We start from the raw sequence: 27,290 nt of genomic DNA on the forward strand, positions 1-27,290 counted from the left end.
AGGGAAGATAGAATGGGTTGAGAATTGTTGATTTGTGTGAAGTATTGAGAGGTTACAGAAGAATCCCTGTGGAATTTATACCTTTTGGCCATCGACGGAGTCTCGGGTCCAACCTTCCCACTGTGCAACTGTGCAACTTACACTTCCAGTCTCCTTTGAGATGTTGTGGCCTTCTCCACCCGGCGGGACACTCGGCGGCACGATCCCGCCAGGATTTTAGTGGACACTTTGGAGTAGAAGAACCATTAAATTGCTGTTCATTTCAAGAGACAAAATAAATTTAGAAAATAGCAAACGCATTAGGCGGGCTAGCGACACCACCAATAACCTAGACTCTAAATCAGCAAAATCCCAACACAGCCAATAGGAGAAACCAACCTTCAAAGGCATACTAGACAAGAAAAAGCTATAACGTCCACTAGCCTTACAATGCTCTGATAGCTTCTCTAAATCAAACATCTCCCCAATAGGAGTCCCCCAACCCGCCAGCACCCACTCATGCAAATTGAAATTCGGATCCGCATGGGCACCTCTAATAGGCGCACGCTCAAAGCTCGGCGCATCACCAGCGACGGCAGAGAACTGATGCTCCCATAACCACCGCACCATATCCTCCGTCGCTTCCACGCCGCTAAAATCTGGCGATGTTCGGAGTGCCAGGTCCTTTCGCTGCTGGTTGTCCAGCTTGTTGTACGCGGCTGTGAAGCCGCTGCGAATGAAAAGAATGTCCCCCTTTCGGAAATTAAGGTTGTGATCTTTGACTACTCGTTTTAGGTTCTCAATGGTGATGGCCTCAGATCTGAGGGCGGAGACGGAAATTGAGTTGGTGGTGGCCCATTCTGCGTAGTCCAGGAGAACGCCGCGGCCTGTTATTCCACCGTGTTCACACATGGCTATAATGAGGGGTTGTAGTTAGCGCCGGTTGATTGGGTATCTTATGACTGGCCCATACAGTGAATTCCAATGATATCTGAGCTCTCTATCTCTTCTGTGGTATGCCCGTTATAAAATTGCCGAGATTTCTGGTTTGCTAGAACAGCCAACCTGTAAGCCATAATCTCAAACTCCAGCCATAGTTGCTCAGTGACATACCATAATGTCTAAACCCATCCCATTGGGTAGACCCCTGACTATTGAATGTCAAGATGTCATCATAAATACAATTTGGATTCCGAAGAATAAGCTCCTGCTTAAATGGATGGCGATTGAAGCTAGGATGCGAAGGCATGCTCATCGGCCAGTCAAGTGAGATTCGCACGCCAGTTTGAATTTCCTTCGCGGCTTCGACAACCCGCTCAGGAGTGAGCAGGTTCAATGTCCCAAGTTGATCATCTTTTCCAAATCGACCCCAGGCATTTCCGCGTGGGCCTGTTGGGTCTAATGGAAGAGAATCGAATGGGATTACTTCGTTTACTTTCGACATGGTATTAGGGTTGTGAGAATAAGGTGTGGCTTTGGTGTATGCCGAGGTCTTTATATGCTATTTTTCCGGGGTATCCGACCCCTCATCGATGAACCCCGGATTCATATCCGAGGAATGCAATTTGCATTAAATTTCATATTTAGACTATTTAATACCTCTTTCCACTTTAGATCACTGAATGTGGGCCTGAGCACCCTCGTAAAAGCGGCAACCCAAACACGAAAACCTCCAGGTTTGATACTCATCATATATCACATCTCTAAAATTGCTCTTAAATACGGATCTAGAGATGGAAAGATTGAGAGCCTTGAATATGTGCCATTTGTTCCACTATATGTACTATTCCTGTCCCTCCGAGAGTCAACCCTTATCTTGACTTTTGGGTGCAAAAGCAGGTGAAGAAGGAAATCGAAATCAGAGGTATGCCCTAGAAGGTGAAGTACGCAATAGTCGCAGCGAACGTAGCCAGATTATCGGCAACCGTCGCCAATGCAGTGCCATCCTTCACGATCATATAACTTGTCCCAACGGTGTTGAGGCCATATACCACCAGTCCACTTGTACTGCCTTCAATGCTGAAGATCATGCTTTGGCAATTTTCCGGTAGTGGGAATGTCGAGCAAGTGGTGCTGTAGTTGTTGAAGAAACTATATAGCCCAGCCCCGTAGATAATCACATCCTTAGTGTTGAGAATCCGAAGACCGAGAGAGTTGCAGTTTCCACCGAGACAGCTACTATAGTTGGGGTCATTGAGAGCCGAGTTGCTGGGATATGGGCTGTTGGCTGCGTTGGGATTTGGCTGGTAGTAACTGCGTAGAATTGGTTAGGACAGGATATACAAGGACAGTTTCATGTATAAAATCACTTACGGAGTTTCTGTTTGTACGAAACCTGCCACAATCGAACTTGCGCCTGAGAACTGGTACTGATACAGCGAGTGGTGCTCGGATCCCGTTCCGTACCTTGCGCCAATATTAGTTATGAGAGCGCATGACGGGGATTATATGTCACTTACAGCCAAACATTCTTTCCTTCAACCAAGAGACCACGACCGGTATAGACCGAAATTTGGGTATCAGTTAGGCTTTCAAGGTCATGATCGGCGGTCCAAAGCCAGACATTCTCCAAGTAAACACCACTGGCGGTCTTGGTAATGTGCATAGACATGTACGCAGCCTGACAGGCCACAGAGACAGCTGCGCTCGTCGGGCACTGGGCAACCTGCTGATTAGATCCTTTGAAGCCCCCAATTCGAGTGTGGACATCCCACATCCCAGAACCTGATGTTGCCGCCAAGTTCCACTCAACAAGGACAGCGCCCGGCGTGGAACCCGAGGTGCTCACTATCATGTCGGACCATTCAACAGACCCGGATTCTCCAGATTTACCGATTTGAACAACGGGAACCGGGTTGGTAATACTCGACCATACATTGCCAGTGGCCATGATGACAGAATATGCCTCGCCGACAATCCGAGAGCCTGGCGGGACGTAAAGAGTGTTGGTGACTTTGTATGTTCCTTGATTGAAGAACAAGATTTTGCCTGCAGACGCGGCAGATGTCAATGCGGATTGAATGGCTGTTGTGTCATCGGTTGAACCATCTCCCTTGGCACCTGCGCTTCTAATGCTGACAAACGAAGCTACTGGTGATTGCTCATACTGAGGCTTTGACTTGGCAAAATACCTGTTTGATCCACCAGCGAGCAGACCACTAGGACGTGATGGTGCAGTGAAAGAACCTCGGAAGTTGGTCGGTCCGTTTGGAGTATACTTGTGGCCTTGTCCCCAAGCACCAATGGTCGTAGAGCCACCAGCAAGGACAGTACCGCTGACGCCCTTGACAGCAACCGGGACGTTATCTAAAATAATGTTCTCCAGAATGAGACTGCCAGTTGATAGCGTTGAGGTCTGCCAAGCAGTGTCGACAAAGGTACCGCAGTTTTTGATGGTGCTGTCAAGGACATTCACTGAGCCAACTTGCTGGGACCCAGCCCCACCATTGCTGATCGAAAGAGCAGTTGTGCAATCGGAGATCAACAGACCTTGATAGGTCCACCCCCAGTCCCAGATCTGAGAAATTGCGGTCACTGCATTCGAAATGACGACGTTCCGCATTGTGAATTGCTGGTTGCCAACATTGGCACCATAGAGGCCACCAGTAATAACCACATCGGCCATCCAGCCGCCGGAGCCTGATATTGTATTAGTATAGGTTCCAAAAATTAATTTCAAGTACCAACATACCATTCTCAATGAAGATACCCTGGTGCTGCGTTCCAGCAGCAGAACTCATAGCAATGACAACATTCTGGATGCTGGAAGCTTGACCAGTTGGCCAATGAATACCAGTCGCAGCAGTACCAGCAGGGATTCCAGTCAAGTCCAATTTCAAATTTCGGATCTGTCTGAAAAACACATTTGTTGATGTCCAGCCCTGGTTTCCATCGCTCTGGTATTGGTCACCGTCAATCAAGCCAAGTCCGACAAAACCTGCGGTTGCTTTTATAACTGGCATTGCATTCGGGTTGCCAATCAGCTGGGTGAAATAGTAATCAATGATCGAGGATGAAATCAGGTACGTTCCGGATGGAAAGTAGACTATAGCGGGAGTCGTGGTGGAGGAATGCCTGCTTGCTGGGCTAAAGCGACCACCGGTGCTTATGGCCGCATTGATCGCCGCCGTATCGTCGGTCACACCATCACCTGTGATTTGAATTAGTACTTCTTCGGAATAATAGTAATCCTTGTATTCTCACCTTTAGCTCCGAAGTCTTTCACGTTTCGGAAGACGGTATAGCCGGAAGGGTTCGAGTTGAAGGCTGCGACTCCCTGGTGAGCAATATCTGCTAGCCAGTATGGAGTGTCTGCTGCGGCTGCAGCTTTAGCGTTTGTAGCGGCCTTGGTTTCGAAGGTTTTGACAGCCGTGGCGACTTTTGTTGCAGCACCGAAGGACATGTACTGCTCAAAGGGAAGTAAAGCAGAACTGACCATGGCATCCACGGCTGGGATCTTCAGTAGCTGTGCATTGGCACAAGCTACTAAAGAAAGGTACTTGATCACAGAAGAATAGTGCATCTTGACTCTGAAGCACTGAGGTAATTCAGCGAGACGGATGCTTGCGAGTCGCTGGATAGAGCAGAGTGGGCAATTAGAGCCTTGGGAAACATAGTTTATATATCTAAAACCACCTGGGCAATTTTCCCAATAGCCCCGATCCAAGAAGGCCAGACACGCGTATGACAGGAAAAGGATAAACTCAACATTGACCCTGTATCTTCAGCTAAAAGCAAAATAGATTAGGGAATCCCACCCCGAAATACCACACGAGACGGGGAAATATCTAGCGAGTGACTGCCGACCAGGGATATCCATTGGTTATTTCTTCCCGGGGAAGACCGTTATCCCATTCTCCTGTCATGCCCATGACATGAATGTGCCAGGTGCCCAGGTGGAAATGAGAATGTGAATCAATAGTGCTGATCTTTCCCCACAAGAGATGAAGTCCCCTGCCTCTACCTGCATGTCAGCCAATAGATAATCCATGTCTAGGACATCACATTGTGCAGAAACCTTAGAAGTCAAAGCTAAATGCTAGTTTACCTTAGGCGTTTCCTAATAAGAATGGAATGTGACTAAATGAGAGTTTTGAAACAACTACTGGAGATATGTGACCTAGGAATTTGCATATGAGCCGTTAGTAAGACAACCTAGTCATTCAGTAACCTCAGGAGTTATGCTCATAAACCTTTAAATAAGGAAGTCAAAGTGCCCTATAAGTCTGATTAACTTAAATGAGAATAAGGTCAGCAATGACCCACGGGGAAACCGCCCTAAGTGCGGGGAGACGAAAACGAGAGACTCAGGTACATCCGGTCCTTAGGGCTTACATGTTACACTCTTTTATTCGCCTAGACTCCAACGTTGTAACCTTGGAATACTCGAAGGTTCTTTGTTGAATATAGTAGTTGTGACGGACTTATCCGGATCAGCATGATTTGCTGGTCACCCGGAAGGCGTGCAGCCCGCTACTCTTGGCCTGTATTCTTTGCCCAAGTGGTTGAATATGCACATACATCACGCGGAGTTTCGGAGATGCGCTGGATACTTGCCTTTCAGAAGGACTTCAGAATATTCAGAGGCACTTAACCCCGCTGGCCAAATTTATTATGCGCATAACGTCAGAATTTACTTCACACAAAAGTATCCTTTATATTCTTTTGGGGCATCAGTGTACCTTGGAGTGTTTTTAAAACGGATCGTTCTTTCTGGTCAAGCTTGGCGACATCATGAAGTGAGTAGGGCTTCTATTTGAACATAAGAACATTTTCCTTTCTCTGTTGCTTCATTTACTACTCTGTAGAGGATGAGCGGATTTCATCACAAATAAATGACGATAGATATGATAATCATCCAACCTATCACATCCCCTTTTGTCAAATGCGGGCAAACAATAGCTTGAAAAATCCTAAGCATAGACCTTCCAACTGCCAAGACATACCACGTGATTGATTTCTTTCCGCCTTGGATGCTTCCTGCAAAAAAAAAAGAAAGAATAACAGTCGTGCCTCCCTTCATTGCGTCGTGGGACATATCGAAACTCGAACGTAAATATCATCAGGGACAGTACTAGGTCCACGGTCTGTCTTCGATCTCAGTTCTCCTAACTCAAAAGCGCCTTCGTTGTGCTGACAGCTCCCTGCGCGACGGGTCGCGAACGTGTCACGGTAACCGCGAAAGCTACCGTATAATCACATCAAAGACGTTAGAGACAAATTGAGTTTTGCTCTCTCCACGACTGGGAACATTTAAGTGGAGGGTAATCATCATCGAAGCCGTTGCTTTTTCGAGTCCGTACGGAGTCAGGAAGAGCCTCGTCGCACACCGAAAGCTCCCTACTTCGATTGCCGCAACTGAGGAAACTCTTCACGGCATCATACTGAAGTTAAATCTCGCATTGGGCTTGATTTAGGACATCTAAACCGGGTCATACAGATTCCGAAGGATACGAGGCAGTTCGCGCAGTTCAAGTTTGCAAGCGTACAACCAACCGGTGGTTTTCATACGCTCAATATGTCGAAACGTGGAGCTGAAGGTGATCATATGAGAAGAGAGGAGGAGAGTATGTTTGGGATGGCCAGCACCCCAGATGAAAAACCGCTCCGGGCGACGCAGGCCCAGTTAGCGAACAGAAAGTAAGTAATAACAAGGGAGCCGTGGATGACCACAAACTGACCAAAGATCTCTTTGAAACCTTTAGAATCAAGGATGTCCGCAAACGCCGGGCTCCAACTCCCACAACCGGCGGAGGAGCGGCTTCATTCAACCCCTTCGCATCCGTGGCACCGGCCTCGGCACCAGCACCTACCCAGTCGACTGGGTTCACATTTGGTCAGACTCAGAGCCAGAGCTTTCCTGGGGCAAGCTCAGGGCCCAGCCAGGGGGGAATGTTCTCGTCCGGTACTAATGGCCAGGCGGGTGGTCAGGCGTCGTTCAGCTTCGGGGCGGGCCCTACCTCATTTGGAACTGCACCGCCGAGCAATCCTTTTTCTGTAGACACATCATTTGGCGGAAGTTCCCAGTCAACGACGAATGGGTTCGGCTTTGGGGGATTCAATGCCGGAAACCAGTCCACTCCGTCGTTTGGTGGATTTGGAGCACAACAGAACACAAGCACTCCAACAAAGCCCACCATATTCGGGCAGTCTGCATCACATATGACTTCGCCTGCCGATGACAGCATGCAAACTTCGCCCGATACCAAGCCCAAGGGAACTTCCATGTTTGCATCGAAGCCAGCCCCAGGTCCTTCGGCACTTAGCAATCCATTCTCAAACCTCTCAGGGCAGACCCCGTCCAGCAATCTATTTGCACCATCACAGACAACTGCTCCCGAGAAAGTAGCCGACAAACCTGCGGAGACCCAGCCTTTCAAACTTTTCGGATCAACGCCGGCCGCTTCGAAGCCCTCAGATGGAGAGAAACAGCAGCCGACAGCCAGCAATCCATTTGCGAACCTGTCTGGACAGGCTCCAACCAGCAGCGCTAACATATTTGCCCCAAAGACAACAGCAGGGGAGCAAACTCCTGCGAAGCCCGCAGAGGCGGCGAAGCCTTTTGGTGCTCTTTTTGGGTCGACTTCCGGTTCCCAGCCCTCAGGGCCTGCTAGCAATCTATTTGCTCCCAAGCCTGCCACAGAAGAACCAAAAGCGATCAATCCCTTTGCGACGCTATCAGCGCCAAGTTCCTTGGGTACTTTCTCCTCACCGAAGGTTACTGGGACCGAAAGTTCTGGAAAGGCTACCGCGGCACAGCCGTTCATGTTTGGTACACCTACGGCATCAAAAGTTTCGGAGGCTGGAAAAGAGCAGGCGGCTATGCCAGCATTCGGAAATATGTTTTCACCGAAGCCAGCCGTTGAGAACGTGGCTGCAAAGCCTGCAGCGGACCAGCCGTTCAAGTCTATGTTTGGTACACCTGCGGCATCGAAAGTTTTAGAGGCTGGGAAAGAGCAGACTGCTCCGCCGGCATTTGGTAATCTGTTCTCGCCAAAGCCGGTCGCTGAGAATACGGGTGCAAAGCCATCAGAGGACAAGCCCAAATCCGTGTTCGGAACACCTGCGGGTACGACGCCTACAGGGGCTGAAAAGGAACCATCAGCTGCAAGCAGTGTTTTTGCACCGAAGGTGACAAGTGAAGAGCAGGCTCCTGTACCTGCAAAGACGTCACAGTTCGGCTCAGTGTTTGGGGCGTCTCCTGCGTTGTCGAAACCAGAAGACAAGACAGCACAGGCAACACCTAGCAATCCATTCGCGAACCTTTCAGGGCAGAACGCGTTCGGCAATCCATTCGCGCCAAAGCCGACAGAGCAGGCTGTGAAGCCCCAGGCACCGAGTACTTCTCTTTTTGGTGCAAGCACGCCGATTGACAACAATAAGCAGAATAAGGACAATAATATTGCAGCTAACCCATTCACTGTCGAGCCTAAGGCGTTGAATGAACCTCAAACGGAAGGTTCGACGAAAACTACCACGCCTCAGGTGTCTTTCTCGCAGCCTTCACGCGACCATAAAAGCTCTTGTTTACCTGTCCCTTCCTCCTCTTCTCTCCCCTCCTCAACTTCTACTGTTTCCAACACTTTCACTGCTCCAGACCCTGACAGTCTTTTCCCAAGATCTGATTATCCTGTATCAATTGAGTATCCTTTACCAAGCGAAGATTCCGACGAAATGCCGCTTAAACGTCTTTTCCCTGAGGACAAGACGGGCGAGCTTCGAATGCGGGCTGACCTGCTGGTGAAAATCGGCATCTTGACCGAGGCGTTCAAGCGTGAGATCGCCAAATGCGACCCCATGAAGGATGATATTGACGAAGTCCTCATTCTTTATGCTGAACTCCGCCGTGATCTTGGTGTCCCCATTGGCTCGATCAGCCCTGCTGAAGAGGCCAAACGCGCCGCCATCGATGAACGTGATGCCGCCAAGGAAGCGCCAGATGGCTGCTCCCCTCCTCGCATCCCGTCCCCTCCGGCCTGTGTGCCTCGTAGCTTTGAACCGGTGCCTCCCAAGAAACATTCGGTTGGGTCTACGACTTCTTCCAAGTTCGCCCAATCCTTCTCTGCTCCGGCTCCTGCTTCGGCAACTACTTCCGCTAGCGCTTCTCCCGCCCCAGTTGCTGGTCCTTCGTCTCCCACTGCTGCTCCTGCTACTACCTCTGTCGCCCCCTCTGCTTTGGGAGTTCCCAAGTTTGGTGATGCGGCCACTTCAACCGCCGCCCCTGTTGTTGAACCTCCTAAGTTTGGTGGTGCAGCCACTTCGACCGCCCCCCTGCTTTCCAGATTCCCAAGTTTGATGGTGCAGCCACTTCAACCGCAGCCTCTGCTTTCCAGATTCCTAAATTTGGTGATGCGGCCACTTCCACTGCCCCTTCTGCTTTCCAGATTCCCAAGTTTGGTGCTGGGGCTACTGGCGCCGATTTTGCGGCCCAGTTCAAGTCACAGTCAGACAAGAGTGAAGCTGAAGCAAAGGCCAAGAGAAAGGCTGAAGAGTTTGATTCCGAGGAGGAGGATGAGGAGGAGTGGGAGCGTAAAGATGCGGAACGCCAGCGCGAGAAGCGCGAAAAGGTCCAAGCTGCAGCCAATAAGCGTGCTGTTTTTATCCCCGGCGTGGGTTTCAAATTCGCTGATGATGATAGCGCTGCTCCCAAGAGCGCTGAGGAGCCCGCTACATCTGCTCCGTCTGCTGCTCCATCTGCTACGTCTGCCAACCCTGCCACTGCTCCACAGGACGTTGAGGAACCTGATCACAACGCTCCTACCCCTCCACCGGCCTTTGAGGGCAAAGTTTCTCACAATACCACTCCTAGTATCTTTAAAGAACCTCCCTTTACTGCCTGGCCTACTTCGGGAGCAAAAGGTGCTCCCTCTTTGTCTTCCTCGCAACACCAACCCCAGTTCCCTAAATCTTCTCCTGACGCCTCTGAATTTTCAACTCTCGTCGGAACAGCCACGCGTTCGCCTGCGGATGCCGCACTCTTCGGGGGCAAGCCTGGATCCTCCTCCTCCTTTCTTCGGTGCATATGGTGCAGGCCCTTCTAGCTCCTCGGTCAACTCTTCGGTTTTCGGATCAGCTAGTAAGCCGGTCCCAGCCTCACAGAACATTTTCGGCGGGCTTAAGCCAACCTCGCCGAAACGTAAGGCCTCTGCGGATGGAAGTGACGAAGACGATGATTCCCCTGCAAAGAAGGTCAAGTCCACCCAGAACATTTTCGGGCCCAAGCCAACAACCTCTGAGAACATTTTCGGTCCTAAGCCAACAACATCGCAGAGCCTTTTCGGTCAACCCAAGCCGACCTCGCAGAACATCTTCGGTGGGCCCAAGCCAACCTCGCCGAAGCGCAAGGCCTCTGCGGATGGAAGTGATAACGAGGATGATTCCTCTGCAAAACAGACGAAGCTATCGCCTCCTCCATCTGCGGGCGCCAGTATGTTTGGACGGGTCTCCTCTGCACCAGCACCGGCTCCTTTGACCAATTCCTTCCCACCGTCCGCCATTGCCCCAGCATCAGTTCCTTCTACTCAGCCCAGTTCCACCCCAACAGAAGATGAGGATGGTGAGCCTGGTGAAATTTTCGATCTCACGAAGGGAAACGGCGGTGAAGAAGAAGAGACTGTTGTATTCGAAGACAAATCCCGGGTTTTCAAACTTGAGTCCAAGTGGCTGCCCAAAGGAACCGGTCCTGTCCGCCTTCTGAAGCACCCTGTCACTGGACGTGCACGAATTGTCTGCCGTGCCGAACCAAGTGGAAAAGTCACATTGAACATTCTCCTGAAGAAAGAGTTCGACTACAAGCTCACCACTAACAGTGTCCAGTTCCTGGTGCCCGACGAGGCTGGCAAACTCACACATTGGGCTGTTCGAGTGAAGACCGAGAGACTACAAGAGTTCCACAACCTGATCCAAGAGATCAAGAACTAAATCTCCGTCTATCTCTTCTACATATCTTTTCCATCTTTGTCCTCCCTTTCGGGAATGTATGTTTATGTCCAAGCGCATGGCCTAGGTTTGCATCTGCGTTTTCTGCCTTCATGGTCTGGTTTTTTTTTTACTTTCTTGCTTTTTGTTGCTTTTTCTTTCTTTTTTTGTCCATCGATCCCTGAGACAAAGTTGACCCTTCATACATTGGGTCAGCTTCAATACCGGCGGCCTCGGTCTCTTTCATTTTGAGCTCTGTTAGGGCCCGGGTGAGTATCTCCCTGGGCCCACGGGCTCCAAGTCGAATTTTCCGTTTTTTTTAGTGAAGATAATGGGATCTCTACATTGTATTTCTGTGAAATGAATAAAATTTTGATTTTTTCTATTTAAAGATCCCAATCCCCAAAACCAAGCTAATAAAAATTAAGAAAAACTAAGAAGAACTAAAGACCCTTAGCCCCTGAGGCTCTAATTTTCAAAGATGCCGAGACCCCGATGGGGGCTGAATGGTCCGAACTATAATTCTCAGCTACTTAAAGGGTCTTTTTTCTCTCCTGGCCTCCAGCTCTCCCTTTTATTCTACTTCTTATTCACTCGTTTAATTTCCCTCATCACTCATTTAAAATCCAAAATGAAGCCTGTCACTCTTTCCTTCCTCCTCGGCCTCACCAGTCTCGCCAGCCTCGCCAGCCTCGCCACAGCCCGCACAGACCTGTCAGGCTGCGTCTCCTCGGAAGTCATAATCGAAAAATACTACGCCAGCTACCTCTGGTACGTCCCAGACACCGGCGAAATCTGCTCGTTCCTCGACTGCGGTGGCGGCCGCGCACCCCCCAAAACCACCCAACCGGGATGTCCACAATACAGCGGAACCGCAACGCTTACTCCCGACTACCTAGAGGGATGGGGACCCAATGGCAAACAAGCTGCATCTGCAACTACCGCGGCGTCGACTGCTTCATCAACTGATGTTGTCATCGCTTCAGCTACACATACTTCTGAGGCGTCAGTCGCGTCGGACTCGTCCTCTGCGTCTTCTTCTGCTTCATCCCCGTCTGGCACCCAGCCTGCTGATAGCATGATCACGGAGGCTCCTTCTGGTCTTAGCACCGTCGCGTCTTCTTCGAAGACTTCCACGTCGGACTTGGCTGCTAGCAGCGGTACTTCTACTTCTGCTGCCGCGACCAGCTCACCCACTTTCAATGCTGCCACTAACCCTGCCTCCAATGTGGCTGGTGTCATGGCTGTGGTGGCTGCTATGCTCGGGGCTATGGTTCTGTAATTTCAACTTGAAGATGCACTTTTACATTCTGAAAATTGGATTATAGGGGTTGGGCTCGAATCTAGATAAATAGTTTGAAACGCGACCGTCTTATAGAAATTGAAACTCTCGCTAGCAATGCACAAGCGGATTTCAATTCAGATAACATTTTCTATTCCCCTTGTAGCATGTAGCATCACTAGATACCCGGCGACAGAAGAAAAGTGTGAGCCACATCGCCGATCTGCACGACCCGCTCTCTTGGCGAGACCCAGGTCTGGGGCTCTCTCCGTATAGAGATGGTCCATAGATGTTAGCTCAATAATTACCCGATCTATGATTTCTGGCTATCCTAGAATAGTGACTGTCCCTTAAAATCACTGGCGTCAAGTGGTACATCTACCACTTTCCTATTTAGTCGAGCGCAAGAAAAACACGCTACATCTCAACAGGGCTCTCAACTCCCAGCTGATGTGAACAATTCCCATGCCTCTTCATTCCTATTGCCTTGTGAGCGCACATGTATGCATTCCTGCACGGGTTACATGATGACTGGCTTATGTCGGGTTGTTCTCTCAAAGAAATAAGCAATTATGCACGATCACGTTACCTATATTACCCCACCGATCATCATGACAGTAAAGCTCGCTGATCCTACAGAGAATACCCGAACATCTGCCACTGTTTTGGAGGTTGCATCCAAAAGCAGTAGTTGAAGAGTTCACTAGCCTTGTTGATTCCATTGGGGGATTGCAGCTTGTTAATAGGACGGCCGAGCTGTCCGGCTCAGACTCTAATCCCCTAAGGAATGGATCGGATTTTGGGTTCAGGTGCTGGATAAATATCCCGATAGGCCCTATTCTATTCGTCAGCAACTCATCAGCCTCAATGCGACCTTGCAGATATCGCGCGATACCTGTTCAGGGCATTCGACCATGAAAGCTCGGGCAAACGCGACCATAGGGTTGTAGCATCCACGGAGAGTATTTTAAAACGGTCCTCGCGCAAAAGAGCCGATATCCTCTCGAGGGCAGAGAAGGAAGCAAGCAAAATGCTATATATTCATCTAACTCAATCATGTTTTAGTAGGGAAGCCAGCGATGACTTGATGTCGTGGAATAGTTCTCTACTTTTCGTGATCCAATATGCGATTTGGAGAAGCCAGCAACGCAGGCGTAACCCCACGGGAAGTCATACTTGTACGGTCGATACATACTAGGATGTCCCCGCGTAGGCAGTTTGTTTGGGACAGATCGTTGCTTAGGCCCTATCGTAGGACTCCAGAACTCAACAAGGCAATGCAAAGATTTTTCGATTTTCGTCTCAGAAACGCAAAATATGACAGTGGATAGTATCTGTCGCAGGGATTATTGCATCATAGTAGACGCTCTGTTACAGTATCCTTGGCATAGCTCACTATGGCTGGGCTACATGATCTTTACCCCGAATTTGCCGATCCTGCTGGAATGGAATATTGGACAAACCGTGTTAGAGAACTTCGTACAAAATGGTCCGTCGAGCAGATTACAACCTAGCTTGATATAGAAAGTGCATTAAAATTGGCTAGAGCATGCTTCGATCGGTTCAATAAGTATGATATAGCTAGCTGTGTTGCTATTGTCATTCAAAAATCGCAAGCTCCGAACCTCAGCGATAATTGATACGTCTCAATCCCCCCAGGTAACAATAGCTAAGCGAAGTTCCTCGAAATTAAAAGAGCAACAAATAACCCCCAATCCCTACGGCCCAAATGAAGTTCAACGGTACATGAAGATCATTGAAACGATGATCACAAGGGGCCGATACGGTTTCAATGCTTTGGGTTTGCTCTCTACTTTTGCTACCTGTCCCCTTAGCAAGGTTTCTGTATGCTTATAGTTGTTATGCAACTTAGAAATAGCGGATTAAGCGATTGGCTTCTAAAGAGATGTACGAATCCTATGGAAATTAGAAATAGGTCCCGCACTGCGACTAGAGCCTATGAAAAAGATCACAATATGTTTCCCATCTAGAATAAAAAGTCTGCTTTAATCTAGCAGGGGCAAAGGATAAAGTTACTGAGACCCTGTTTCAGATATGAAGTACATTCCTTTTTTTTTTCATGCTCAGCGGCATAAGTATGGACATAATAATCATACTTTAACTATCAAATACGACTCTATTCCTAAACCATAAGGCGTCGAAACAAAGCACCCCATCAACCCCGCAAATCATGCGCCAAAGCCCTAATCAGATATCATAGCCATCAAGCCATGAAGCGAACACCTGCCCGTAAGCACCCTGGATGGACTAGTCGTATTGATGATGAGGATGATAATGACCACGCTTGTGCCCGCTCAGATGAGTTGCATGTCCTTGGATCTGAATTTTCCGTTAGAGATAAATCCCCAAAGATCAACCTGTGTTAACACGCGGGAAGGCCTTACGTTGGATAGGGAGGACTGAGCAGTCTGTGAACCAGGTACCACAGAGGATGAAGCTGGCAGGAACACTTTCGATGTCGATTTAGTCCCTCGGGTGCCATTTCTATCACACGATCCCATGATGAAACCTGCACTCTTTGCCTGTGCCACAGGAGCTGAACGATAGAACTGGCATTCATTCGCATTGACGACAAAAAGCCATGCTTGGCAGGTGCTCATGCTGTCGCATTCATTAGCGCATTCAGATGGCGATAAATGAGTGTATCCATAGGCCAGAGGTGCTTTACTGAAGAACCCAATGGTTTCATTCTGAGCGCTGGGAAAGCAAGAGGCGGATACCAAGGAGGAAAAGAGACCCTCTATAGCCAGTAGAAAGGTAAGAAGAAGAATTGAAGTTGATTGCATCGTTTATGGCAGCCCTAGATGTCGTTTGAGGGTGGGATTGCAAGTGAAGGCAAAGTATTCCATCCAGCACTTTTCATAGGGGTAGATATGGAAGGCACAAACATGGATCCGATGATATTGTACTGTTTGCCGGCAATTTCCGAGTTCATTTCCCCTAGACGCCACTACATAGCAAGGATCGTGATCAATGTTCCGCGGAACTCCGTGTGGTGGTCAGTGAAGCAAACAACCTTGCAATGGCGTACCTAACAATCCGAACTATATAAGCCACAGATAAGGTTAGCGCCCGCGCCAAGACCCAGCTAGACTCCCGAGATCCCGAGATACTGTACGGAATACACGCCCCATATCAAAATTACCGCTATCTTGTATCTTGGCCTCCCTTTAGGCTTCGAGTCTTACAACTCTCTCCCTCGCACACACATTATTGCCATTTCTCATGCTAGCATCACAGGTACCCTTTCTCAATGGCTACCATTCTCCAACGGCTTCACTTTCATACCCAAATTCTTGGTCGTACTAGACCAACCCGACTTCTCGGTCGTGCTATAACAACCCACCTTCCCTTCTCATCATCTTCCTGCCACTTGGAACAGATAAAGATGGACATTCCATCTATCGAGTTGGACAACAGCGGCACTGGTCCCTTGCGAGTTCCTGGTTTCAATGGTGTACCCCTGTGGTATGAACAGCCAAAAGACAATCGCTTTGCACATGGCATTGCCGATTGGCGACAAATTCCACAGTTGTTTCTCCGAGAGCTTTCCATGCTGCAGCTTATATCGTATGTTACGGAACAGCCAGGCTGGGAAAACAAGTGCGAGGACCCGCAGACACTGCAAGAATGGCATCAGTACGCCAATTCGGTCTTCGAATTTGATGAACCCTTATGGCAGTGGTGTGTAAAGGAGTTGCGAGACAAGGCATCTGATTTCAAACGCACGGGTTATATTGCTGTGCTTGATGCGGGCTCGCGAGTCATCAAATCTCAAGTTCCTGACGATCTTCTCAACGAGCTTCGCGAATCCATGTCTCCGCTTTTTTCCGACTCGAGATCTCTCTTATCCTCTACCTCGGGTGAGACACCTGGGAGTGGTTCTGAAAGTCACGTTCGACATGTGGTTGACTCCTTCCTGTATCCTCTCATTTATGGACGCACTCGAGTCCTTACCGATGGGGGCAAAGTTGATATGGAGAGACCTGGCTCCTGGGGACCGTCACAGTCTCAAATTTCTGTAATCCCCGAGAAACCATCCTCAACTCATAGAGAGAGGTATCGAGATGAAAGAGCCCGAGTGGACCGAAGAGACACCCGGTATTTTGACAAGTACAGATACTGGTCGAATGCTTTTCAGTGTCTTCCCTCTGAGGTTACTTTAAACAAGGAAGAAGGAGCTAAAATTACCTCCTATATCAATGGTGTACATCCAAAGGAAATGAGCATATACAAAGCGCTCGAGGGCTTTATCTCGGCCGCCATGCAACCGTGGAATGAAATGCTTATCCTTGGAGATCAAGGTCGGACACCAATTCGAATCAGGACTTATAATTTTGAAGTGGAAGGTAGTGATTGGCCTCCTGATTTTTATTATCGCCTGCAGGGCGCGAGTGGGGGATGGAGACCACCTATCACAGATGAAGAATGGTCTGACCTTCGATCACAAATACAAGAATATCTTAGTCTCCCTGAGCCCGAAAAGCGATACCGCATACAGCCTGACTCTGGGTACCATGATCTTCTCGCCAGTGCGCAGCCGTGGCAATGGAATTCTCCCAATTCTTCAGAAGAACTAGAAGAACTGATCTTAGCAAAGCAAAACCGGATGTTCGCTGTGAGAGGCGTTGATCCGGGGATCTCCTTCACATACGATGAATGGAAGACGGGTGAAAATACAGGCCGCGCGATCATGCCCAAATTCAGTGAACCTGATCAAACACCCCCACCTCCTGATCCAGATCACCAATACTATTCTATATCTCTTCAGGATCAATTTGAGAGCCTGTAGATCATAGTTCGAGTGTCATCTATTGAGCTCACCCCAGAAAACCCCCTGTATGGTGGTGATTCCCATCACAATGTTGCTGGTATCCTCAATGAGCATATCGTTTCTACAGCCACATGCTACTTCGATATGCACAACATCAAAGATGCAAAGGTTTCATTCCAACATGAGACAAAAATCGATGACTCTGGATTCAATATAGCGGAATATCGGGCCATGGATCGACTTTTTGATGTTCCTGAGTGGGACGGCGAGAGTGATGATTGTCTTTTTCCGGATGCTCTACAAACCATAGGATCTATCCCGATTTCACGGAATGGGCAGTTTCTTGCTTGGCCAAATACATTGCGGTCTAAGGCTGAACCTTTTAGTCTCGCAGACACATCCCAGCCGGGATACCTTCGATTTGCAACTTTGTGGTTGGTAGACCCACATTATCGAATCTGCTCAACTCAAAATGTGCCCCCCCAGGACCCAAGCTGGGCCGACACATCACAATCAATGGAGAACACACGGAAGGATGATTCAATGACAATTGCGCAAGCGGTTGAGTTTCGAACCCAAATGAGGCAGGAGAGAGACAATATAACCAAGGCTTTTCTTGCACGAGGAGCTTGGTGTCACCAGTATGCGCAAGATTTCCTTGTTTGAATACATCTAAACTCAAGATGTTGATATCAGCAACCAAAGCACGCAGTGTTTACTATGCATAAACTACATATGTGAAACAACAAGATACCAATCTTTTTCAAAAAACTTATATCATTATAAATACCCAAGCCACATTAAATCCAGGGGTAGACTTACCATTTGGCAGATTTTATTTTCGCTGGATTTTGTGCGATTAAATTTGAGCAAAATGGAAAGCAGCATGTAGATAGCAGTTCAAATTTGTATACTATACAAGTACCTATCATACATATATCCCAGAGACATCAAAATTTGACCTGCCATCCAACACCTATCTCGTCTGCAGGATCTTCTAATCACAGCTATCTGCGCTGTCCAACTCAGTCAAACTCTGAGCAATCGTGGAAGTAATCTTTACATGGGTCCTGTATGACTTCGCTTGGTATCTATCATGGAAGTATCTCTTTTGCGGGTCATTCTGGTGACGTGGAAGTGACTGTGACTGCCTCGAGTGGCTTTCTCACAGTTGATGGAAAGCCAATTGATAGCGAATGTCACTATGATGATCAAGTCGAAAATTGGAATGCATGGGTAGACTTCACCATGGGAAAATATCTTGTCGGAACCTCCCCTAACCTTGACGACCAAGTCTGTGTCGAGGGATGGGGGATGGGGGATTTCATTGGGCTTTGTGAATTTTCCTGCAGCTTGGGATACTGTCCCGTTGGCGCGTGCGTGTGCACCAAACTGGGACCTCAGCCAACACTACCCGAATCTACAGGCGTCGTCGGCTATCCAGCTGCAGGCAAAGACGCCAATTATCCCGGTCTTTGTTCGTTCGACTGTACCTATGGCTATTGCCCATCAACTGCGTGCGGAACTGTGTCAGTTCCATTGACGATTCCGACAGTCTCCCCATTCACCCATGACACATGTGTCGCTGGCATTGGAGAGGGTGAATTGACTGGTCTGTGCAGCTTTAGCTGTAACTATGGCTATTGCCCCATTTACAATTGTACTTGTACCGCAACGGGTCCCTTGAATAATCCTCCTGCTCAAAACACCTCTATCATCGGCTGGGCACCATATATCGAGGATAACGGTCTTTGTAGCTTTGCTTGTACCAGAGACTATTGTCCTTCGCCGGTATGCTTAGACATGATCCCTGAGGATGATCCCTGTGGATATGTGGATGACGACAGTGAGGAGTGCTCCGGCACCTTCCCTTGCGATTTCAGCATTAACTACTCCTCTCTTGATGCGCTGGAAGCCGATAGTGACAACTTTGATCCCTACTGTGTCGACTATTATATGCTGGGTGCACTATATGGGGAGCTGAAGGCTACCTTGGCCAACTATACAAACATTGCCAATACAGCCGACTACGACAAGGACTTTGAGGAGTACACAAAATACATGATAGAGCAGGTTGAACCCCAGCTCTATTATTTCATGAACATCAGCTATGTTGATAATAAACCCAGCGGCTTGGGGAATCAATATTTCGAATGTACATATAACGCGAATGGCAGAAATAACTCAAAAGAAAGCTGTCCAAATGAGTATGCTGAGTCGTCAGTCCAAAACCATATCATCTACTACGATATTGTGGACCGAGAATGCTTCTTTGGCAATCTCACTGATTCTTAGTATGCTGTTGGGCTTTGCCGGCGGTTCCGGGGTTGGCACAATTAGTGATGAATCATTTGGGGCCTTGCAATACAATACGATGGCTACCGCTCGGCGCGGGATGAAAAGTGCTGAAATAAAGGCGTTCGGACAGGTATTTGAGAGTAAGATAACTCAAGTTGATTCCATTGTCAGCAAGTGCTTGAGACGTTGAGCTTGAAAATCATGCAGCTACCGATTGTACCAACATGATAAATAGACAGGAAACTAATGGAATCTGATCGATTGAACATTACTATTTTCGTTAGCTAGATAGTACGTATCATGGCCCGTATAGAATCCAATCTTTCTGATACTAGTCGTAAAATGATCATATCGTGTAGCGCGAATTGAGACAGCACATAATGTATTAATTGGTTTTGTTATGAAATTATCGGTACTCAAGCTGCTCAAACTACGCAATGATCAAGAATGGGCGAAAAGAATAGAAGGGAAACTTAATGTCGGATACACTGGATAATATCTATGTCTAAAGCTCTCGTTGGTTTGTCGAGGTCAATTTGGGGTGAGGCGGCCATTTCTAGCTTCGATCTCCTAGACCCCCCGATTCTAGTTCTGATTTCTTTACTTATAGCGATCCTTTACAGTTGGAAATAAATGATTATTACATGGGGGTTGTACAAGCAGATTGAGATCGCTGAATCTCAGCGATGACTCCATTCGATCCACTGGGCCTATCAACTATATTCCCCATATATCGATGGAATTTCACCAAAAGGAAACATCATATCGAGAGGATAATTCAACAAGAAGTTGTAATCCATCGGTGGTACATCCGCTGGCAGGGAATTTTGCTCCAGTGCATCTTTTCTCCGCCGATGCATCTTTTTAATCATTTTCGCGCGAATCGCCATCCTTCCAAATATCTCCGGTAATTCGTTAGACTTCAAATCGTTTGCAGCCTGTTCAACAACTGGAATTTGTTCTTCGAGCTTGCAAATTATACGATCAACGGTCTGGTCAAAGTCCATTATGCTTTCCACATATGCTCGGTCCCATCCCGGATGGTCATAAAGAGAAAGCTGGGAAAGTGTGACCAGTGCCTTTCCAAATTGACACATGATGCTGAAAGGAAAGAAAGGGAAAATAGCTGAGTGGAGAGAGAGGATGATTTGAAAAGAGGAGGTTGTCGCTTCCAGGCAACGGAAAAGGAGATCCAACCGCATTAGAGGATGATCACCGTAATTGGATTTGGAGGGCTCGTTACTGAGGGCTATTCGATAAAGATGTATCTCGAGGGTACTGTAATGAAGCTTTAGAATGTCTGTCGTTGTTGTCAGATTATTATTATATTGTGCGCTTGTGCACAAAGACAATAACATAACTCACCAGAGTGTGGTGACTCGCTCGGCATACGAGCTTTGAGTTGCTTAAGCTCGGTTTCAAGCCATCGTATGCTTAGTCCAATAGGCGGATGCACTGATGAGATTGATGAGAAATCGAGATCGGTATGGTATAGTGTGTGATGAATCCTATCTGCGAGGTTCATCACTCTGACTAGTTGTACAAGATAAGCATCGGTGGGATATTCTGCGACCTGCTCTAGAACGTTGCAACATTCGTCGGTATATCTTGTAAAGCGAATAATTGGCCCCAAGTCTTTTACACATATCGAGAGCCTTTGAAACATTAGCTTACGTCCAACAAGATTAGGTTGTCGTATACGTACATGGTGGTTAGATAATAACACCCAAGGTAGGTGCGTCGCTCTTCCAGTGTGCGAACAGGGTCCTCATTCACGTTTTCCTTCAAATAAGTCAAAGGATAGTTCAAGTTTTTCTGGTAAGTCAGCGCTTGATTTAGGCCCGAGCTTAACGATTGCGCGACCAGTAAGTGCACAAAGGTATCAAGCTGAGCAGTGTTTCGAACAACATGGTGGGTCTCATCGAATTTGCGCCCATCGGGAAGTTGTTCACCCGGATTGGATCGCGGAGAACGACTGACTGAAATGAACCAGGCAACATTGACCATAAGCCCCTGAAGCAGATCCAGGCTGTGTTCTCCCCTCATGACAATGTGCTCTGCCACATATGCTTGGACTGCATCCGCTATTTCTCGCTGGCGCGGGGCATTTTGGCACGCGACCATTGAAATATTCAGATAGAGGAATGGTTTCTCGCGGCGCAGTTCCTCTGCAGTGACGTGCGGAGGGATCACTAGGAAAGGAAAGAGAGGAAACATTTTCTTGAGGAATATTTCCATCAAGACCTGGCCTTCGATTTCATCGGGAGCAGCGGTATTTTCTTCAAACGTAGACGATGATCTTGTCGCCGGGTCACTTTCTAATCGTTCTCTGGCACTTCTTTCCGAGGCGGCCAGCATGGCAACCATGCGGTCTAATTTAGCCTCCAGTGCAGCAACATCTCTAACTGAAATGTCAGGAGCCTTTTGGAGAGATTTGATGACGATATACGCTTACGAGGCACTTGCGACTGATGCTTTTTCACGACGATGGGCTCCAGGTAATTGATTTCCGCATTCTTTTCCCAAGCGACGACAACTAACAACAGTCAATATATGTATCAAGTATGAAATCAAACTATACACTCACCGTTTACAAGGACCATCTGTTTCCGGTGAACATCGTACTTTGGCCTTGGCACAAGTTAGGCACGCTTTGGGACGGTTTCCGACTCCATCCTCCATAACGTCTTGGCATACACAGATGAGGCCAAATGTGAGGTTCAAATCGAGTTATCGAAATACATGAACAGTTAAATGATGCGCATTCAAGTCCGATGTATCCGAATGGGAAGAAATCAAGAAGTGGGACTCCGTGTCAGATCCCCCTGATCGAATTTCTATTGGTACAATTACACCACAGTGGGCCACGCTACTATGTTTGTAGTGCCGCCTTGAACCGTTTTATTCCCTCAATATACGGAGTAGAGATGTTACATATTAGTACGGTGTAATTTTTTTCTCTGTGAAGTCGGCCTTCTATAAAAATATAGTTACTCGTCAACCACATGCTTCTCATGGCTCGTAGTATAGGCTAGGGCCACATCCATGTTGCTGTAGAGAGTCAATGACAACGCCCAAAGTGTTCCAGGACTACGATGTAGCAAGACACTGACTACTTTCATAACATATGGAGCACCTCAAATGTCCACGGGAAAAAGAACAGAAAAACTCAAGCCTAATAAAACTTTCTTGGATGTTATGTCGGAACACAGTACTGATGAAGTATCCATATCCTCGTACTTCTAGCATCACCAAGTAGGGGGGAAAGACGCCCAAAAAAACATTTAAAAAGACATCTAGAGATGTTCTTAATATAATGGCTCTATTAAAGGGATATGGAAGTCAACGGGTACCCAAACATAAATATGCTTAACCAATAAATGCCCGCCTTTTAATGTTCTCTCTCCACGACTATCCCCTGAGTCTCCCCCAGATTTTGTTCTCCTCTTTGCAACATAGGGACTATAAAAACCCCAGTTTCTCTCTTGGGTTCTTTGCAGGTAGCTCTGCCATCTCTGTCATCCCTATAAATCCTCCAAGTCCATACTTTCATGACATAATGTCGTCGTTTGGGAAGAATTCAACCTCATCCAATCGTAACAAAATGTCCTGGCAACCGCGGTTCTTCTAATCCATTGTTAGCCTTCCTATCTCGTTCTATTTCTACTAAAGATACTCTTAGACGCCGAATCGCCTCAATGATTGCACCCAATGCGACGGGCTCTCCGGACAAGCTTCGCACATTTGGGTTTCTCGGATCTTTGCGAAATACGTGCCTGATCTAGCATACCTTGTTGCTGGGGAAAATGCCGGAACCAGTCGGAACCGAGCACCCGGGGATCTGAAAGCTGGTCAAATGGGAAACAGATATGAGAATAGTGTACAACCAGGTTCTGAGCCAGGTGAACTGGTATACGAAACAAAACAACACAACTCGCGATACGATTCGGAGAGTGGACGAAGTACAAATTCTCTCGTTTGGACGTTTGTCTGCAATTACCACCAGGAGTTGTTGGACGACAGCAATGCAAGGATTGTCTTTTTGTGCGGGCCTCACGCAGCAGAGGCATTCGGCTTTGTCTACAATATACAGCTATCTCGACCTATTCCATGAGAACTTGATAGTACAGTCGAGGAAGAAATCACCGTTTCAAATTCTCCGTTATGCATCCAATTTGACCTCTTGATGCGGCGAGCAAGCTCTTCTCCACACCTATGATCGATAGTTATGTTTGCGTTATCATACCTCAATATACTTGCAGCTCGACATAAGGGGCCATTGAAATGGAAGCTATGAGACTTTTTTGATAGCTAATATGAGCGTAATTGATTTGGATTTGCCCCAACTTGAAGCCCTACAAGATTCTAAGCGTATTCGAATTATTTAGAACCAAACAGAATTCACCAAGAGAGAAAAGGAGAAAATATGAGCAATTCGAACGAGTAATGAATGTCGGACTGCTTATCGGCGAGATGGCCGTCCCCGCAATTCGCAACCTCTCCGATATCATTCCAGTCACCCCTCCAACTCTTCTTCCTCACATCCTCAACAATGGCTACCTTCTTGAAAAAGCCTCTTAAATTGGCTCTTGTCCAGCTCGCGTCAGGTTTGAGTCCCTCCTAGACCTATCCATGTTTTCCAAGCTAACTGAACTATCTAGGAGCGGACAAGGCCGTGAACCTCTCCCATGCTCGGAGCCAAGTCCTTGAAGCTGCAAAGGCTGGCGCACGATTAATCGTTCTTCCTGAGTGCTTCAACTCGCCCTATGGCACCAATTTCTTCCCAAAATACGCCGAGACCCTCCTCCCCTCTCCTCCCACGATTGAACAATCGCCCTCCTTCCACGCCCTGTCAGCCATCGCCGCGGAGGCAAATGCATACCTCATCGGCGGGAGTATTCCTGAACTGGAGGAATCCACCAAGAAGTACTACAATACCTCGTTGGTCTTCTCGCCGACAGGCGCCTTGATCGGCACTCACCGCAAGACGCATCTGTTTGACATCGATATCCCGGGCAAGATTCAGTTCAAGGAGAGCGATGTACTTTCACCTGGAAACCAGCTGACAGTCATTGATTTACCGGAATACGGAAAGATCGGTCTGGCTATCTGCTATGATATTCGTTTCCCAGAACCAGCAATGATTGCCGCCCGCCAGGGCGCTTTCCTCCTCGTCTACCCGGGAGCCTTCAACACCACCACTGGTCCACTGCACTGGTCGCTCCTTGGCCGTGCCAGAGCTGTTGATAACCAGTCATACGTGGCGCTCTGCAGCCCGGCGCGTGATCTGGATGCCGCCTACCACGCTTATGGTCACAGTTTGGTCGCTGATCCCAGCGCAAATATTCTGTCCGAGGCTGAAGAGAAGGAGGCCATTATTTACGCCGACTTGAATAATGACTCGATTGCAAACATCCGTAGTGGAATTCCTATCTCCACCCAGCGACGATTTGACCTTTACCCCGATGTGAGCGCAGGCCAGAAGTAATTGTGGGGAAATTTAGGAGAGTGGAAGGGATCTCGTTATAAATTATATCAAATTTATCTAGAAACTTTAGTTTAAACCGCCTGAATATTCACAACGATGTTATTTAATCAACCTTGGAGGGAACTTTGGAAGTATGCATTTTTGATAGTTAAAACGCCGTTATTGCCTGAGGCCTAATTATCTCCACATCCGGGATATAATTGGTTAACATGTAGCCCCACTCCACCCAATCAGACCCCGCACAGTCAAGCGAGACCACACTGAATTTCACTCGAAAATCGACCGCGAACTCTTCTTCTGACAATCGATCACTTCCGCCCACCGTCGACCACCCCTTCAGTCAGTCTTCTCAATCACGAGTTAGAAATACCCTTCTAACCTTCTCCGCAGAGATGTCCAACGTCAAGACCGGCAACAAGCGCTCGGCTATCGCCGATGTGGTGACTCGCGAGTACACCATCAACCTGCACAAGCGAGTATGTTGAACACAACCCTTTCCCAGTCTACCTGCGACGATTCGAATACGATTCGGTTCTGGAGGCATATATATTGGACTGAGAACAAGAACTTTTCCTGAAAATGGAATTTGTTACGGAAAAGAATGTGTGTGGTGTGGGTTGGTGTGTGCGCATCGAGGGTCGAATGGGAAACCAATCCCCTCTATGCCACATTATCATCCTCACCATGACCTGTGGAGAAATCTGCAGGTAGGACAAGGCGCTTCTGTCTTTTGTCTGCTTAGCGATAGAGACAGCCGAGAGGAGATCTTGAAAAAGTCTTCGCTCGCATCCACACATATCCGCACCCGGAACACAAAAGAAGAATTAGTTTTATGAAGTCCACTATGGCCGAAAGACCAGAAACATTCATCGCGCAGAGTTTTCTCTAGCAGATGGCATTCGGGCGGAAGACTGATTGCAACTTCTTTTCCGGAATTATAGTGCCACGGCGTCAGCTTCAAGAAGCGTGCTCCTAAGGCTATCAAGGAGATCCGCGCCTTCGCTGAGCAGGCTATGGTAAGTTTTGAGCGATGCTCTTCCTTCCCTTGTCTCTATTGGGGGATCAGTCTGCTAACATGCGCAACTCACCAATAGGGCACCAAGGATGTTCGCGTCGACCCCCAGCTTAACAAGAAGGTCTGGGAAGCCGGTATCAAGGGTGTTCCCTTCCGTCTCCGCGTCCGCATCTCCCGCAAGCGTAACGACGAGGAGAACGCCAAGGAGCGTCTCTACTCCCACGTCCAGGCCGTTAACGTCAAGGACCCCAAGGGTCTCCACACCACCACCGTCGATGACGCTTAAACGTGTCGCTTTTCGTTAGCATCTATGATTCCATGTTCCCAGCTGGGGTGTGGTCGGGGTTTTACAAAATACAAAATACCTTTTCCCTTTGGGGCATCCTTATAAATTTTGGCTTAGTGTCGTAGTTTTGGTTCTACTGTATTTGACATGCCCTGGAACAACAAGAGCAACATGACAGGAAAGTCAATTCAAGGATATTAAGTACACTGTCTAGTTCTCCACTTTCATACATTTAGGATCTGCATACTAATTTGTGCTCGGCATCGATACATCTCAATGTGGGATCCGAGGCCTTCCTGCAAGTAAGTATCAGGTCTCTATGGAATTTTCTTTCGCGCCATCTGCTGGTTTCGCCTGAGTAGATGACAACCTTTATGTTCATGATCCAGGTTGGTGATTCAATTAGGGCTACGCAGAGGAGCCGCCAATTCAGTCGACCCAAGCATACATTTAATGACTATAGGCAAGCCTATACTTGTGCATCGTCTTTTCTCTTCTTGTTCTAGCATTGGCGAACACTCTTCTTCACACCCTCTTAGAGGTATCTAGAGGTCTTACCAACGGTCTGTCACCGGTATCATAGATGCAACTATGGTTACACACAAGAGTTTAACGGACAAAGCTACGTTTTCACGAGAAAGACAAATTCCACAATAAAACAAGAGGTCCGATTGTTTTATTCTCCAAAGTCTCGCTCAATACACAGCCACTCAGTGCCTCGCATTTTTCACTGTGGTCTGCACAAACAGGGCTTCCGGGTGGTGAATGAATAACCACACCCTTCCCTAAAACTTACATGTCCTTCAGCAGTGGGCTATTGACGAGGTCCATGTAAATATGGGCTATACTTCCCTGGGGCTAGAGAAATTGTCAACTCTCCAATCCGCTGATCAAAGGCAGCGGAATTTTAGTTAGTGGGGTTCTGTGGGATAAGCTCACGGCGATCAGACATGTTAAACAGAGGTTCAAGGAAGTCGCTTCCAATAAGCTGTCCTTAGATATTGCCATGGAACAATGGAAAATTCACGCATATTCTGTCCATGGCCCATGACCCGAGAGGAAGCTCAGAAGAGTGTGCCTCGGTGAAGCTATGGGGTTGTAGTTGGAAGCCCGAACGCTTCATCGGCAGGACCGGTGGAGAAGCTATAAATGTCAGGGGAGCGCACGCAATAGCGGTCACTGTTATCTCACTTATCCTGTGACTTTCCCTCTATATGGATATCCTTCGGT

At 47.9% G+C, this 27,290-nt stretch overlaps 9 protein-coding genes across 9 annotated transcripts; 6 read left to right on the plus strand and 3 right to left on the minus strand.

The window, feature by feature from the left end:
• Positions 1-280: 280 nt before the first annotated feature.
• On the minus strand, positions 281-1,423 carry N7479_001591 (uncharacterized protein; the record flags this gene model as incomplete). The annotated part of the gene is made up of 4 exons (XM_057249288.1): positions 281-328; positions 379-893; positions 953-1,030; positions 1,093-1,423. The coding sequence occupies 4 exons, from the start codon at positions 1,421-1,423 to the stop codon at positions 281-283; spliced, it is 972 nt and encodes a 323-aa protein (XP_057113720.1).
• Positions 1,424-1,850: 427 nt separating this feature from the next.
• On the minus strand, positions 1,851-4,501 carry N7479_001592 (glycoside hydrolase family 55 protein; the record flags this gene model as incomplete). The annotated part of the gene is made up of 5 exons (XM_057249289.1): positions 1,851-2,232; positions 2,293-2,385; positions 2,439-3,618; positions 3,671-4,129; positions 4,183-4,501. 5 exons carry the CDS (start codon positions 4,499-4,501, stop codon positions 1,851-1,853), a joined length of 2,433 nt encoding a protein of 810 aa, XP_057113721.1.
• Positions 4,502-6,496: 1,995 nt separating this feature from the next.
• N7479_001593 (uncharacterized protein) lies at positions 6,497-10,899 on the plus strand (the record flags this gene model as incomplete). Its single annotated transcript, XM_057249290.1, has 4 exons — positions 6,497-6,618; positions 6,684-9,204; positions 9,261-9,994; positions 10,056-10,899. The coding sequence occupies 4 exons, from the start codon at positions 6,497-6,499 to the stop codon at positions 10,897-10,899; spliced, it is 4,221 nt and encodes a 1,406-aa protein (XP_057113722.1).
• A 628-nt stretch (positions 10,900-11,527) lies between these two features.
• Positions 11,528-12,178, plus strand: N7479_001594 (uncharacterized protein; the record flags this gene model as incomplete). The annotated part of the gene is made up of 1 exon (XM_057249291.1): positions 11,528-12,178. One exon carries the CDS (start codon positions 11,528-11,530, stop codon positions 12,176-12,178), a length of 651 nt encoding a protein of 216 aa, XP_057113723.1.
• A 3,409-nt stretch (positions 12,179-15,587) lies between these two features.
• Positions 15,588-16,991, plus strand: N7479_001595 (uncharacterized protein; the record flags this gene model as incomplete). The annotated part of the gene is made up of 1 exon (XM_057249292.1): positions 15,588-16,991. The coding sequence occupies one exon, from the start codon at positions 15,588-15,590 to the stop codon at positions 16,989-16,991; it is 1,404 nt and encodes a 467-aa protein (XP_057113724.1).
• A 126-nt stretch (positions 16,992-17,117) lies between these two features.
• Positions 17,118-17,639, plus strand: N7479_001596 (uncharacterized protein; the record flags this gene model as incomplete). The annotated part of the gene is made up of 1 exon (XM_057249293.1): positions 17,118-17,639. The coding sequence occupies one exon, from the start codon at positions 17,118-17,120 to the stop codon at positions 17,637-17,639; it is 522 nt and encodes a 173-aa protein (XP_057113725.1).
• Positions 17,640-18,221: 582 nt separating this feature from the next.
• N7479_001597 (Glycoside hydrolase family 71) lies at positions 18,222-19,268 on the plus strand (the record flags this gene model as incomplete). The annotated part of the gene is made up of 1 exon (XM_057249294.1): positions 18,222-19,268. One exon carries the CDS (start codon positions 18,222-18,224, stop codon positions 19,266-19,268), a length of 1,047 nt encoding a protein of 348 aa, XP_057113726.1.
• Positions 19,269-19,984: 716 nt separating this feature from the next.
• N7479_001598 (fungal specific transcription factor domain-containing protein) lies at positions 19,985-21,953 on the minus strand (the record flags this gene model as incomplete). The annotated part of the gene is made up of 4 exons (XM_057249295.1): positions 19,985-20,571; positions 20,637-20,926; positions 20,977-21,672; positions 21,859-21,953. The coding sequence occupies 4 exons, from the start codon at positions 21,951-21,953 to the stop codon at positions 19,985-19,987; spliced, it is 1,668 nt and encodes a 555-aa protein (XP_057113727.1).
• A 1,870-nt stretch (positions 21,954-23,823) lies between these two features.
• Positions 23,824-26,060, plus strand: N7479_001599 (Carbon-nitrogen hydrolase; the record flags this gene model as incomplete). Its single annotated transcript, XM_057249296.1, has 6 exons — positions 23,824-23,878; positions 23,933-24,738; positions 24,975-25,098; positions 25,150-25,235; positions 25,701-25,775; positions 25,854-26,060. The coding sequence occupies 6 exons, from the start codon at positions 23,824-23,826 to the stop codon at positions 26,058-26,060; spliced, it is 1,353 nt and encodes a 450-aa protein (XP_057113728.1).
• Between the last annotated feature and the right edge of the window lie 1,230 nt (positions 26,061-27,290).

This window comes from Penicillium vulpinum (assembly GCF_028829585.1).
Source record: "Penicillium vulpinum strain IBT 29486 chromosome Unknown utg000001l_segment0_segment0, whole genome shotgun sequence".
Lineage (NCBI taxonomy): Eukaryota > Fungi > Ascomycota > Eurotiomycetes > Eurotiales > Aspergillaceae > Penicillium > Penicillium vulpinum.